The sequence below is a fragment of the Bufo bufo genome, chromosome 2 (genome assembly GCF_905171765.1).
Source record: "Bufo bufo chromosome 2, aBufBuf1.1, whole genome shotgun sequence".
Classification (NCBI taxonomy): domain Eukaryota; kingdom Metazoa; phylum Chordata; class Amphibia; order Anura; family Bufonidae; genus Bufo; species Bufo bufo.
This window is the reverse complement of record NC_053390.1, coordinates 443,651,965-443,667,359: the sequence shown is the minus strand read 5'-3', so window position 1 is coordinate 443,667,359 and position 15,395 is coordinate 443,651,965. Positions and strand designations below refer to the sequence as shown.

The 15,395-nt window shown below is 44.3% G+C and overlaps 1 protein-coding gene across 1 annotated transcript in view; it reads left to right on the top strand.

The window, feature by feature from the left end:
* Window positions 1–957: 957 nt before the first annotated feature.
* Window positions 958–15,395, top strand: part of PLPP2 (phospholipid phosphatase 2) — a 30,297-nt gene continuing 15,859 nt past the window's right edge. The window contains exon 1 of the mRNA XM_040417504.1: window positions 958–1,092. Within this exon, the coding sequence (XP_040273438.1) occupies window positions 1,035–1,092 (58 nt within the window). The 5' untranslated portion in view covers window positions 958–1,034. The remainder of the gene's footprint in view (window positions 1,093–15,395) is intronic.

Here is a 15,395-nt window from a genome sequence, read left to right as displayed (position 1 = left end):
AAAAAGTTGTGACTCTTAGAAGAAAAGGGCGTAAAAAAGGCTAATTATTATAATGGTTCTGTCAGTTTCACCTCCCCAGGAGGAATGGAGGGGACTTGTGACTTTTCGCGTGACATTTCAAAATGCTGCAAGGGATAAATCTGGCTAAAAATGAAGGTTTGCACGCAAAACATCTGTCTGGCCCTTAGTAAAAAATAAATAAAAAATGCCAGGAATGGCACAAACTACATAAAAAATGTCTCAAACACTTAGGCCCCTTTCAGACGAGCGAGTACCCCGCAAGTACAGATATTTAGCTCCTATAAGTAAAGGTCCTCTTTAATGTGAGCATGACCCTCTATATCAGGCATCCTCAAACTGCGGCCCTCCAGCTGTTGCAAAACTACAACTCCCAGCATGCCCGAACAGTCTACAGGTATCAGCCTACAGCAGGGCATTGTGGGAGTTGTAGTTTTACAACAGCTGGAGGGCCGCAGTTTGAGGATGCCTGCTCTATATGCTGGCAGTGTCAGATCAGAGGCCCAAAGTCATTTAACCCTTTCAAAACATCACTTAAAAGTGGCCGTCTGCCCACTTTGATGCCAGTTCTTGTGCCCAGAACCTATTTGGTCCAGGTCAAACTCAACTGAATTTTATACACAGTGCTACGGAATGGCGCTTTGATAATAATAATAATAATAATAATAATTGCCCTCTGTATGTTGAGATCAGGGACCCACAGTCATTTAACCCTTTAAATCACACTCTTACCTGAGCAAAACACCGACACAACACATCCCAATATGTCAACACTAAATATAAAAGTACCCTGCACAGTGAACCCCCAAAAAATGGCCGAGTTGCTGTTTTTCGCTCACTCCATGTTAGCAGCAGAACGAAGTGTGAAGGAGGCACCAGGCATTGGGATAATAAGGGTTAACCAAGAGGGCATTCCTGCTCTTGCGTCACGCAGTGGGCGTGCCATGGACTGGCGGTAGGCGTGGTTGTCTCACTCAGTCTGGTCCCGGAGCTCGGACCGGAGCGGGCAGGGGAGGATGCTGCCCGGCCGGAGAAACGTGTATGTGGTGCTGGACGTGCTATGCGTATGCGTCGGTAAGTAGCCCGGAGTCCGGGCGGCGTCCTGCGGTCGGTGTGAAGTTTCCCTGCTTCCACGTATCCCACCTGGTGTCCCGGAAAGCTCTCCCCTCCTCACAGCTTCCTGGGAGTGCGGTGCTCCGCTCCTCCCCGCACGGGTCCCCCTTTGTTGCACCCCTTGTGTTGCGCTCCTCACCGCCCCCGCAGTCCCCTGTTGGGGTGGATGCCACCAGGTGTCCTGGCATCACATGGTATGCTGGGTACATGATCATACATGTGCAGTGCTGAGGCTCCAGCTCCCCTCCTGGGTGTGATATTTGCCATCCAGCTTCTGATTACATTGGGGGTTGGGAAAACCAGCAAGGTGCAAACCTCTTGTTTGGAGTGGGCTCACTGTCTGTGTAGTTAACCTCTTCAGTGCCTGGTAGGCATAGCTATGTGTCTTTCCTGCTACTACACCAGAGGTGGTGGCGGTGCCAGCGTTTGTGACTGGGAGAAGTTCCAGTTGAGTAGGTTCAGGTAACAGTTGGGTGGATGCGTTCCTCTGACAACCAGGCTTGTCTTTTGTCAGGCCCATGATTGTCTGGAGCACAAGCAGTTCCTCTGTATACCTGTATTGTGTGAATAATGATACGGTGGGAACCAAGTAGGTGATGGATGCTCCTGTTTCCATCCAAACAACTCTGGGACTTCCGAAAATAGACGAGCGTGCTTTTTTCGGGTACCCCCATACCGTTGAATGGTGAGCACGTGCAGACGTGGGACTGCACCTATCTGACATCGATGGCATATTCTAGAGATATGCCATCAATGTCCCAGAGGGGACAACCCCCTTGAAGTTGACCGTAGGCATTAAATAATTGTCGGTTGATTTTGGTGGGACTGGCCGACCGTTTCGTGTGTATGGGGGGTATCCCAGCTTTCCCCTGACGACACATGTTGCGGGAGCTGTAGAATTTCCACATGCTCAATCTTTTTGCTCTGAGATGAAATAGGCCACCTCCAGAAGTGTCTGGCAACTCTTCCTCCACGTATGACACGCAGTGGGGCACCCTCAAACCCTGCTTTGCTTCCATGTGCCACTCATTAGTATGCAGGAAATGGGCACAAGAGATGTGTCCCTCTCCATGTCACAGGTAGGCTCTGAGACATCTAAGGGTCTCCAGTGTGATGACCCCACCAAACACCTTCCCAGTTGCCCCTGTGAGTGTGACTTGGGTCTAGAGGGATATTGGGATTCCTTTCATTTGCATATGAATTTTCAGGTTTTGAAAGGCACCGAGTCTTAAGGCCCATTGTGCACGCTTCCTCTTCCTTTGTTTTTTACCTTTTGGAGAGTGCATGAAAAAAGAGTCAAGTTGGGAAACCTGATCTACAAGTTCATGGAGAGCTCACCCAGGTGTGTCCTTGTGTACAGCGGCCGCTGTGTGCTCCTACAGGTGTGCCTATAGGGTTATATATAGGTATACATTAGCCTGTCAGAGAACTATGTTTAGGTTTCCCCATGGCCTAAGGTTAGGAGCAATATCACACTACTAAGATTGGACAGAAGACTCAACCTACATGATGGAACCTAATGGACTCTTAGGTTTCTAGCATGCTCATGTAAATCCTGACCATAAAACATGGATGAGGCTTCCCAGTCTGTCACATAATGAGGGTCCCAAGTGCATGACGCCTGTATGCCATGTCAGGAGCCATGAGACCCAGACCGGTGTGTTAATGTTCTCCTTGTTTGGTTGCACTGATTTCGCCTGTCTTCCGGGTTGACCTTCGAGCAGGTGTAGCATTTATGATGTCAGGTATGTTAATCTGAGGTGGGTGTCAGGTGACATGAGTTAAAGTGAAGCAGCTGCCCATTGCTTGGCTGCGATGTGACTGGTGCCTTCTGTAGGACACTTTGTGATATTGTCCACTTCATTGTGCTCCAGATCTGCCTGCTTTCTCCCTTGTGTAGCTGCCGCAGGGCAGGTAAAGAGTGCTATTGTCTGTATCCAAGGGAGATGTCAATATCAGGCCACGGGTGGTGGGGACAGGTTGTATATTGCTTCGCCCTATGTATGCTGTATGTGTATTCTCTGCCGTTGCCATGTGTAAAGAATCATTTCCGTACAAAAGTGGATACACATGTCTGTGATGGGCTTTCTTCACATTTTATCACTGGTTTTCACACAAATCGAGCTACATTTTACCACCAGTATTTTGGCCACAGGACCTAGTTTCCTCCTGGTTCATAGTCATCCATACTTCCTACTAGGGTTGCACCATGTATCGAATTATCGATACCCAATCAATACTTTTGTACCGGTTTCTATTCGATATCGGGATTTGCCTTTTACCGATGCTAGGCTGCGCTACTGCGCAGCCTAGTATCACAGAACACGGCACGCGCTGCTCTCAGCGCGTGCCATGTTCCCTCAGCAGAACAGGGGAGATAGTCTCCCTCCCCTCTGTGCTGCCGCTGCCACCATTGACAAGAGTGAGGGGCGGAGGAGGGGAGGGACTGTGGCCACTGCGCCCCCAATGAAGATAATTAACGTTTAAGTCTACTTTCACACTAGAGTTTTAGATTTCCAGTATTGAGATCCGTCATAGGGGCTCAATACCGGGAAAAAAAAAAAAAACGCTTCAGTTTTGTCCCCATTCATTGTCAATAAGGACTGAACTGAACGGAATGCTCCAAAATGCATTTCGTTCAGTTTAGTTGCATTCTTATACCGGAGAGCAAACCGCACAGGGTCCCCTTTGGTGGCAGTTCTGATCGGAGCCCAGCAGTGTAATCGTGGGGCTCCGATCGGTTACCATGGCAGCCAGGATGCTACTGAAGCCCTGGCTGCCATGGTAATCTCCTTGCTGCTGTGTGTCCTATGCACAGGACAGCATGGAGAGTGTGAAGTCCTATTCACCCTAATAGAGCTCTATCAGGGTGAATAGCACTAGGGATTAAAAGATCCCAGGTTCTAGCCCCTAAGGGTCCATTAAGACGTCCGTAGTGCATTGCAGATCCGCAATACACCCAGCAGGCACCCCCATAAAAATGCCTATTCTTGTCCGCAATTGCGGACAAGAATAGGACATGCTCTATTTTCTTACGGAGCTGCGGACCGGAAGATCGGGGGCGCGCTCCTGAAATGTGGCTGCGGAGAGCACATAGTGTGCTCTCCGCATCTCTTCTGGCCCCATAGAGAATTAATGCGTCTGCACCCGTTCTGGATAATTGCGGAACAGATGCGGACCCATTCTACGGATGTCTGAATGGAGCCTTAGGAGGGGGGAAATAGTTATTAAATAGAAGAAAAATAAAATAAAAAAAACACCAATACACTCCTTTCCCAATTTTACTTATAAAATATGTAAACAATAAATAAACATATCGCCACGTCCGAAAAGTCAAAACTATGTAAAATATAAAAAATATCTCCTATGCGGTGAACGCCGCAACAGAAAAAATAAATAAAAACTGCACGATTCACCATTTTTTAGTCACCTTGTCCCCCCAAAAAATAGGATCGGACTGTTCTATTATGGGCCAGACGTTCCATAAAATGCGGAATGCATGCAGCTTTTTTGGTGCTTTTTTTTTTTTTTTTTTTTCCATGGTATCGAGTATCGCAATACTTTTTTATGGTATCGAAAATCGAGGTAAATTCTTCGGTAAAATAAGTATTTGGTCACCTACAAACAAGCAAGATTTCTGGCTCACAGACCGGTAACTTCTTCTTTAAGATGCTCCTCTATCCTCCACTCGTTACCTGTATTAATGGCACCTGTTTGAACTTATCAGTATAAAAGACACCTGTCCACAACCTCAGTCACACCACAAACTCCACTATGGCCAAGACCAAAGAGCTGTCGAAGGACACCAGAAACAAAATTGTAGATCTGCCCCAGGCTGGGAAAGCAGCTTGGCGTGAAGAAATCAACTGTCGGAGCAATTATTAGAAAAGGGAAGACATACAAGACCACTGATAATCTCCCTCGATCTGGGGCTCCACGCAAGATCTCACCCCGTGGGGTCAAAATGATCACAAGAACGGTGAGCAAAAATCCCAGAACCACACGGGAGACCTAGTGAATGACCTGCAGAGAGCTGGGACCAAAGTAACAAAGGCTACCATCAGTAACACACTATGCCGCCAGGGACTCATATCCTTCAGTGCCAGATGTGTCCCCCTGCTTAAGCCAGTACATGACCGGGCCCGTCTGAAGTTTGCTAGAGAGCATTTGGATGATCCAGAAGAGGATTGGGAGAATGTCAGATGAAAACAAAGTAGAACATTTTGGTAAAAACTCAACTTGTCGTGTTTGGAGGAGAAAGAATGCTGAGTTGCATCCAAAGAACACCATACCTACTGTGAAGCATGGGGGTGGAAACATCAGGCTTTGGGGCTGTTTTTCTGCAAAGGGACCGGGACGACTGATCCGTGTAAGGCTACATGCACACGAACGTTGTTTGTTTCCGTGTCCGTTCCATTTTATTTTATTTTTTTGCGGGCAGGATGCGGACCCGTTAATTTCAATGGGTCCGCATCAGTATGTCCGTTCCGTAGCCCCGCAAAAAAAAATAGAACATGTCTTATTCTTGTCTGTTTTGCGGTCCGCAAAAAAAAAAAAAATGGACTGCATACGGATGTCATCTGTTTTTTTTTTTTTGCGGACCGCAAAACACAGTCGTGTGCATGTAGCCTAAAGGAAAGAATGAATGGGGCCATGTATCGTGAGATTTTGAGTAAAAACCTCCCATCAGCTAGGTCATTGAAGATGAAACATGGCTGGGTCTTTCAGCAAGACAATGATCCCAAACACACCGCCCGGGCAACGAAGGAGTGGCTTCGTAAGAAGCATTTCAAGGTCCTGGAGTGGCCTAACCAGTCTCCAGATCTCAACCCCATAGAAAACCTTTGGAGGGAGTTGAAAGTCTGTGTTGCCCAGCGACAGCCCCAAAACATCACTGCTCTAGAGGAGATCTGCATGGAGGTATGGGCCAAAATACCAGCAGCAGTGTGTGAAAACCTTGTGAAGACTTCCAGAAAACGTTTGACCTCTGTCATTGCCAACAAAGGGCATATAACAAAGTATTGAGATGAACTTTTTTGTTATTGACCAAATACTTATTTTCCACCATAATTTGCAAATAAATTCTTTAAAAATCAGACAATGTGATTTTCTGGGTTTATTTTTTTTTCTCATTATGTCTCTCATAGTTGAGGTATACCTATGATGAAAATTACAGGCCCCTCTCATCTTTTTAAGTGGGAGAACTTGCACAATTGGTGTCTGACTAAATACTTTTTTGCCCCACTGTACGTAAATGTTTTTCACCTGTTAAAGCTGCAACCGGGGCACCAAAACCAGTATGTGTGAATACATGCTAAGGGTACGTCCACATAGGGTGTATGCCCTGCACGTTTTCGGTAAGCGGTATTGTAGGCGGAAGGTCTACACGGTTTTACAGTAGCAGCAAGGGAATGAAATTAAAGGGGTTGTCTCATCACAGACTAAGATATGCCCCCATTGTCTGATAGGTTCAGGTCCCACCTCTGGCACCCGCACCTGTCTCCTAAACGGAGCCCCGCCAAGTGTTGGCTGGTGGACTCCGATTCCCATAGAAGTGAATGGGAGCGCACTGCTCATGACCGGCCACCGCTTCCATTCACTTTGGCGGAAATAGCTGAGCCAGTGCTGGGCTATTTTCAGTGGCCCCATAGAAATGAATGGAGGGTGGCTGCGCATGCGCAGTGCACCCTCTACCACTTTCGGGCTCTGTTCTCCCAGAGGTGGGGACCCACACCTATTAGACAGTGGGGGGCATATTATAGCGATCTGCCCCTATTGTCTCAGATGAGACAACCCCTTTAAGGGTACGTCCACATGGGATGTATTTTACTGCAGAAAATCCCCTGAGGAATCCATCTCAAAATCCACACGAGTTACATACATTTTGATTTTTACATTTTTTTTTTTTTTTTTTACTATTTGCTGCGGTTTTCATCCCATGTATTGCAGAGGGTAAGATCCATGCCATGAATTGCAGCATAATAGGTCGTGCTGTGGATTTAAAATCTGCTCCACGTGTCACATTCTGCACACATACAGTCCAGATGGATGTACCCAAATCTCATCCTCAGGCTGTGCAGAATCCATGTGGTACTGATCCTTTATCTGACGTCATGGCGTTTACAGCGTCTGGTCCTTCCAGTACCCTCCAGTGCAGAGCGAGTGTCGGCATGTTCAATGGGATGTATAAAACCCCTGAAAGGCGATTCAACCTGTTTTTAACTGCCATTAGACGGGTGCTACTCCTGTCTATACCGCCATTAAAAATGGGCCCATTGATTTCATTGGGGTCCGTCTGGCCATAAATAGGACACGTCCTGTTTTTTTACGCCACTATTTACTGGCTGTTAAAAAAAAAAAAAAATGGCCATGTGTAAAGCCCCCATAGACTTGGATTTGTTCTAAAAACGGCTGTGTGAATGAGCCCTTAATCCGATATAATAATGACTTTACTTCCATCCCTGCTAAAAAGTCCTTTAGCTTCTCAGCGGATGCCAGGCTGCTATCAGAATTAGCTTAAAATGTAAGTGACTTGAGCACTCATCCAGCCACATGACGAACAGGATCAGCCGGCACGTGACCGTGTTTACAAGGTGTGTATAGGGCCTCGAATGGGTGGACCTCAGAAAGTGCCTGCGGTGGTCCAGGCCAAGAGATTGTCCTTAACTCATCAGTTATCTGTACAAGTCAAAGCTATCTGAGATGTCTGTCACGTGTGAACCGTATACAAGTGTACCTACAGTTGTAATCAGACTTATTCGGCCTCCATTGTAAATGAGGTTTATGAGCCAAAGTTACAAATGTTCAACTGTTTGCAATAAACCGATCAACCTAGAACAATTTAAATACATCCACATGGCTAATATAATAAGTGGTTCTTCCGAATTCAACACAAAATGCCACTTTTAACCCCTTCCTGGCGAGACTATTTTCTTCCAGTTTTTTGTTTGTTTTTTTACACTCTGCGTACAAAGACACAACTTTTTAAATTTTCCCTTTTTTTTTTTTGTTCGGACAAGTTGTCCTTTCTTATGGCACCATTTAATATTGCATACAATGTAGTAGGAAGCTGGAAAAAAGTGATGTGTTGAATTGGGGGGGGGGGGGGGGGGGAACTGTCATGTCAGCTTCATTATCCTGGGTCAGTACGATTACAGTGATACCACACACGTAGTTTTTCTTGTGTTTTAACACTGGGGGGAAAAAAACGAATCTTTTCTTTGCATCACCATATTCTGGCCCCCATAACTCTTTTAATACGTCAACAGAGCTAATCCATTTTTTGCAGGATAATCTTAAGTTTTTATTGATTCTACTTTGGGGTGTGTGTGACTTTTTGATCAGTTTTTAGGCTACTTTCACTTGCTGCAGAGGAATCCGGCAAAACATATGCGAACTGATTGCATTTTAAGACTCATCCGGATGCGGATCCGTCTTACAAATGCATTGCAAGAACGGATCCGTCTGTTCGTTTTTCATACGGACAAACGGATCCATTTCAATTTTTTTTTCACATTTTTTGAATGCCGCATCCGGCACTAATACATTCCTATGGGAAAAAATGCCAGATCCGGCATTCAGGCCAGTCTTCAGTTTTTTTTTTGGGCCGGAGATAAAACCGTAGCATGCTGCAGTATTATCTCCGTCCTGAAAGTTAAAAAAACTGAACTGAAGACATCCTGATGCATCCTGAACGGATTACTCTCCATTCAGAATGCATTAGGATAAAACTGGTCAGTTATTTTCCGGTATAGAGCCCCTAGGACGGAACTCTGGAAAAGAAAAACGCAAGTGTGAAAGTACCCTTATTTTATTTAATTTTTTTGACAGATGAAGAAACAAAAAAAAAAAAGAAAATCAGCAAATTTGTTTGTTACAGCATTCACCATACGGGATAAATACATTTATATTTTAATAGTACGGATGTTTTGGGACATGGCAGTGCTATGATCTTTATATTAAAAAAAAAAAAATGTAATATGGGGAAATGGGTGTGGTTTCAAGTATATTTAAAATTCTAAAAAAAAAAAAAGTCCCTCTAGGGGACTTGAACATGTGATTGTCAAATCACCTTTGCAGTCTATGGGAGATTCTTTTCGTTCCTATGGCCCATTGCCACAGGCAGCACTCCATAGGAACATTACTGTTGCAGGCCTCAGATCCTTCAGACTTCTACAGCAAACTAATGGCTCCTCTGATCTCAGCATTGTATAAGCAGGCCCCCGGGGACCCATCTTTAAAGACCCAACATTCGCTATACTTGTATGGCACATGTCAGGAAGGGGTTAATGATGCTGCATTCTAAGAATTATTCAGCCCCTTCGTGAAAAGCGTCTTTTAGTATTTAGTAGAACACAAACATGATACATAGCCAGACACCAGCTTTTGCCATCATTCCTGAGGAATCTTGGCCCATTCCTCATGCACACGGTCTTCAAGTTCACTAATATTCTTAGGTTTGCATGATGCAACCGCCTTCTTTGAATCTCAACTAAGATTTCTCTATGCTGTTCAAGTCAGGCAACTACAACAGGCACTCTAGAATCTTCTAGGACTTCTTGTGAAACCAAACCTTGGTGGACACTGAGATATGCTTGATCATTGTAATAAAGTATTGAGGCACTCAGGTTGAGATTTTTGCAATTCAAGTGAGGTTTATTTCATAATCTCTGCATCATCCATTTGCCCATGGTATATATGAGCATCAACAACAAAATATTTCTGACCAGACGTTTCGGTCACGGTGGACCTTCATCAGTGGTCATGTTATCTGAGTGGCGGGTAGCGATGCATCCAGCGCCCCAGAATACCACTACCCACCACTCAGATAACATGACCACTGATGAAGGTCCACCGTGACCGAAACGTCTGGTCAGAAATATTTTGTTGTTGACGCTTATATATACCATGGGCAAATGGATGATGCAGAGATTATGAAATAAATCTCACTTGAATTGCAAAAATCTCAACCTGAGTGCCTCAATACTTTATTACTTTGATAAACGGCATAACAAGCCCTTGATTGGCACCGGTGACACCCTTGAACAGAGTGCGGTTCCTCACTTTACTACAGAATGCTTGAGATCATTGTCCTGTTAGAAGATCCAGTGATGGCATGACATTTTTTTCCAAGGATTTCCAGGTACAGTAGGGTACTTGATTGAATCCATCTTGCCCTCCACACACTGCAGGTTTCCGGTGTCAGAGAAAGCAATAAAGTTCCAGATCGGCACCGAGCCACCACCATACTTGACTGTAGGCAGGGTGTTTTCATGGTATGCTTCATTCTTCCTCCTCCAGACATACTGCAGATCCATAGGCCCAAAAAGTTCAAATTTTGTTTCATTGCTCCACAGAACAGAATTCCAAATCTTCTGTGGCTTATTTATTTGAACGCATTGAAGACTTTTTTTGTGTTCTTGGTTCAGTAGAGGTGTACATCTTGGAGTTCGGTCATGGAGACCTTTAGCTTTTAGTATGCACCTGCGCAATCTGAAACATCAGTGCTTGTTGCCACCAGATCTTGCTGCAGGTCTTTTGCAGTCATTCAAGAGTTTTCTTGAGGATTACGGACCCATTCAAGTCAATGGGTCCTCATCCATGATATGGCGTGCACAGGACTGGTGCCCGTATATTGCGGACCCACTATACCTTTGTGTGCATGAGCCCTTAAGCCTGTATTACACCAGCAGATTTTCTGGCAGATGATCGCTAACTAGCATTCACAGTAACGCTAGTTAGCGATCATCTGGTAGTGTAATACTGCTGTCGATTATTCCATGTATAAGGAAACGTTCATCGAGCAATTGTGATCTTTCAGCATGCTGTCTAATCACGATTTGCTGCTGGCAAATAACTAGACAGCATGGGGATGAGTGATGGCCTAACAATCACTCCTCCCTGTACTGAGGAGGAGATCACTGCATGTAATAGTGGCGGTCTCCTTCACTAGCAAGCAGACGATTCCTGCGAGGGACCGCTTCCCTTCCGACAATCGCCTGCAGAATCGGGCTGTCTAATACACCCTTAATTCTAACAAGTAATCAAACGTCGGTCAACAAACCCCTAGCCAGTTTTATCTCAAGCATACCAGATGCCACTAATAAAGCCTTGAGACAACGACTAAGGCCATGTTAACACCAGGGCTATTTTTTTTTCCCTTTGTTCTGCTTCATTAGAGGAGCAGAACGATGGAAATAATGGAAGTGCCCGATAGGTTACATAACAGACTCCATTGACTGCAATGATGTCCATTTAGTTTCCATTAAGAATCCTGTTTGTTTGTTTTTTGTTGTTGTTTTTTTTAACTGGGCGAAAAAGTCCTGGTCTTTATAACAGAATCTGCGACAGAGGCCTTGTACGGAGCCTTCAGTTCACCCTCATTTGTAAATGTGTGCCCTTATGAGGGATTCTGTTAAAAGAGTTGGATAAGGCTGCCTTCACACATGTTGCAGAAAATTTCAGTTCCTTTCATCTGAATGGAGATGTTTTGGTGGCAAGCATATGGCTTTCTGCAAGCTCCAAGTAGTGGACTGTAGCGGGAGAGAAAGTATAAAGGACAGACCGCTTCTCCTGTGTGTGTTTTTTTATATATATATTTTTTTTTAATCCACTCCTGGTTTTGGCTTTCAAAACTGCATCAGGAATCCTGACCATGTGGTCATACCCTAAAATGACATTTTGTATTGTTTGGACGAACCATTTATTATATTAGTTATGTTAAGCTATTTCATTTTCTTCTTGTTTGATTGGCTTATTGAAAACAGCTGAATGTTTGCATTTTTGGCTCATAAACCTTTTTTACAATGGGGGTTGAATGTAACTGTATGTAGCTTTAATGTCTGAATCACTGCGTCATACTAGACAGGAGCTGTGCTTGTATCCATCTCCTCCTAGTCTTTTACTTCCATCAGGTATGTGCTATAATTGAATGTGTAACTGTCATGTAGGGAAATATGTCAACTGCATGGCAAGTGTCCTTGTGGGGTCTCCTAAAGAGGCCTTTCTCATCTAGGTTAATCTCCTCTTGTAATAGAAACGTTCTTATTTACATTCAGAGGCTGGAAACCTTTTTATTTTATTTTTGTTCTACCTATACAAATTAAGGGAGCATGCTAACATTGTTGACGGGAACATTTTGTGTAAGCTGGTGGAGAACCAAACAGCCTGTAATGAGATTGTGCAGCGCTACTATATTGATGACCTATCGTCAGGATAGGTCATCAATGTCAGATCGGCGGGGGCCTGACTCCCGGCACCCCTGTCAATCGGCTGTTTAAAGAGGAAGCAGTGCCGCCTCGTCAGTCTCCTGTACGCCCTCTAACTTGTGGCGGAGGTGCAGTGTAATTACAACTGCAGATCCCATTCAAGTGAACAGGACAAGCAGTTGTAGTTACACTGCACCCCCACTAGAAGTTAGGTAAAAAGTGAAGACAAACAGCTGATGGACTGGGGTGCTGGGAGTTGGACTCCCATCGATCTGATATTGATCCTTTCCTGAGGATAGGTCATCAATATAGGAAAGCAGGCAACATCTTGTAGAAGCATGTGTATAAGTAAGTGTCCTAAATAAAGGTCCCTCGTTTTCTTATACTGTCTTATTGGGTCCTTTTTTCCCCCCAAAGCTCTCGTACTATTGGCAGTTTTACAGTTCTGTGTAGTGGTACTTTTCTGGGCACCAGATTTTTAGCTTCCTGTAGCATTACCAAGGTAACTTTCCATAGTTTGGGCAAAATGAGCAGTCTCAAATTCACATCCATTTGGTGGTCTGTACAGATCTCAGGAGACATGCATCCAGTGCATCTAGAAATGTGCTGCTGGGGCCACATGTTACGTAAATGCGTGAAATTCCACTGTAGAGAACCTGCGACAGTCCACATACTTTCCAGTACAAGCAAGTGGATTAGATTTCAGTAAGCCCGTTTGTTAATGTATGCTGTGAGTTGTACTCGGGCTTTGAGCCTTAGCAATGTAAACTGCGAAAGACCTGCTGCGATTCTGAAAGCAGTGCCTCTGCAAGAAAGAGAAAAACCATTTCGGGCGTTTTTTGTGGTCATACCTCTGAGGACACGATCAATGTTATTCATCGCTATTTGTAAGCCGAAACCGGGATTGGGTCCAAAACACAGGAAAGGCACAAATCTTTCCATTATGCTTTATCTCTGTACGTTCCTCTGCTGATGCAAAACACTGACCAAATGCTGACTGTGTGAAAGGGACCTTAGGGTTGTTTTGTACAGATTATTAATCTCCTGGAATTCCATCATATCTCATCCATCCTAGTCCTATGATAGTCCTGGCTAGCTTTAGAGGTATACACGCTTCTATGGCCTGCACATCGCTTGCATGTAGTCACATTTTTGGACTTGATGGTCAAAACAAGACCTTAGTACATGCAGTCAGTGAATGGAATGACAATCGTAAGGATAATTTACCTAATATAGCTCCATTGTTTTCATAGTAACTTCCCTTTAGGAAGAGAAGCTTTCCACTTTCCACCCCACAGGAAAAGGCGACTACTTGGCTGGACCTGACAACCAGAAATAGTTGGAATATTCTCCACATTAAAGGGTTTGGCCAGCTTATATTACTAGCTGCACGTGCTGGGAACAGCACATGCATGCAGCCAGTAAGAAGCATTATAAACGGTCGGCTCTGATGTCTTATAGTTGTATATGAATAATTAATGTTTACATGCATGTCCCCTGACCTGCGTGCCGGAGCTTTGTTGGGAACATGGCCGCTGATGGATGGTTCTGGCCATCAGTGGTAGGCTTGAGTGAATTGACCTTCAGATCATAGATACAAAGTCGATTCATTTAAAAGCTTATTATTATTTTTTTTATGCTGATTCCTTACAGAAATAAAATGTATTGGCTCCATGGAGCCAAAGTTTGTATCGGCCGATATCACAAGAGACTTTGAATTACTTCTGTATTCATATCTGTGTATTTAAAAACAGTTTAAAATAGGAATCCGATGTGGGCTTTGGTACAGAGGTACCAGCCAGTTCCAAAGCCCACTTCGTATATCTCTTTTAAAATGTTTTTAAAAACGCAGATATTAATACAGTAGTAATTAATTGAAGTCTCAAGCAACTTTGGCTCCAGATCTATGATTCAAAGGTTGATTTGCTCAAGTTTAATTAGTCTTCAATTCACTTAAATTAGGCACTGACTGCGCATGCACTATTTTCCCTGTCCATCCCCAGTGTAAAGGGAACGGTGGCTGCCGATGAACAGAACTCTCCATCAGCGGCTGTCCCCAGTACACGTGCAGATAGTAATATAAACTGGCCAACCCCGTAATGGGTTTGAGCATTGTTGATCCTGCTGTGGTCTCGCGAGGATCTGCTGCTAGGTGTACCCTTAGCGAGACATGGGGTGCGTCTCTCTGGAAGGTCTGATTTCATTTTAATCCCTACTTTCCAATCAGTTTTTCCTAGCGCATTAGTAATATGTTCTCTAAGACTCTAATTTCACCCGCTTACAAGGCAGTTCATGACGTGTTACATAGAGTTTTCAATTTAACTTTTATGGGTCTGTATATTCTCCCAGATATATATCTTTATATAGCGTGCTGTGTGTGTTAAAGGGGCAGCTAACGGGTTTAATATACATAAAGCCATAAGGCTTAACCCATTACTTTACATAAGAGCATTCTCACACTGAGGCACATGTCCCAGTAATCGCAGTACTAAGGCTACTTTCACACTCGCGTTTTGGGTGGATCCGTCATGGATCTGCAAAAACGGATCCGTTACAATAATACAACCGCATGCATTCGTCATGAACGGATCAGTTTGTATTATCTTTAACATAGCCAAGACGGTTCAGTCATGAATTCCATTGAAAGCCAATGGGAGACGGATCCGTTTTCTATTGTCAGAGAAAACTGATCCGTCCACATTGACTTACATTGTGTGCCAGGACGGATCCGTTTGGCTCAGTTTCGTCAAGCGGACAGCAAAACGCTGCAGGCAGTGTTTTGGTTGCCACCTCCAAAGCGGACTGGAGATGGAACGGAGGCAAACTGATGCATTCTGAACGGATCCTTTTCCATTCAGAATGCATTAAAGGCAAAACTGATCCGTTTTGGAGCCCTGAACGGATCTCACAAACTGAAAGCCAAAATGCCAGTGTGAAAGTAGCCTAATCTATTTTTGCATTTTACGAATATACTATTTTGCATTTTACTAATATACTGTTTTACTAATATTCCCTGGGAATTAGTATACTACGCTTTAGTTGAGGCTTTCTTATAAA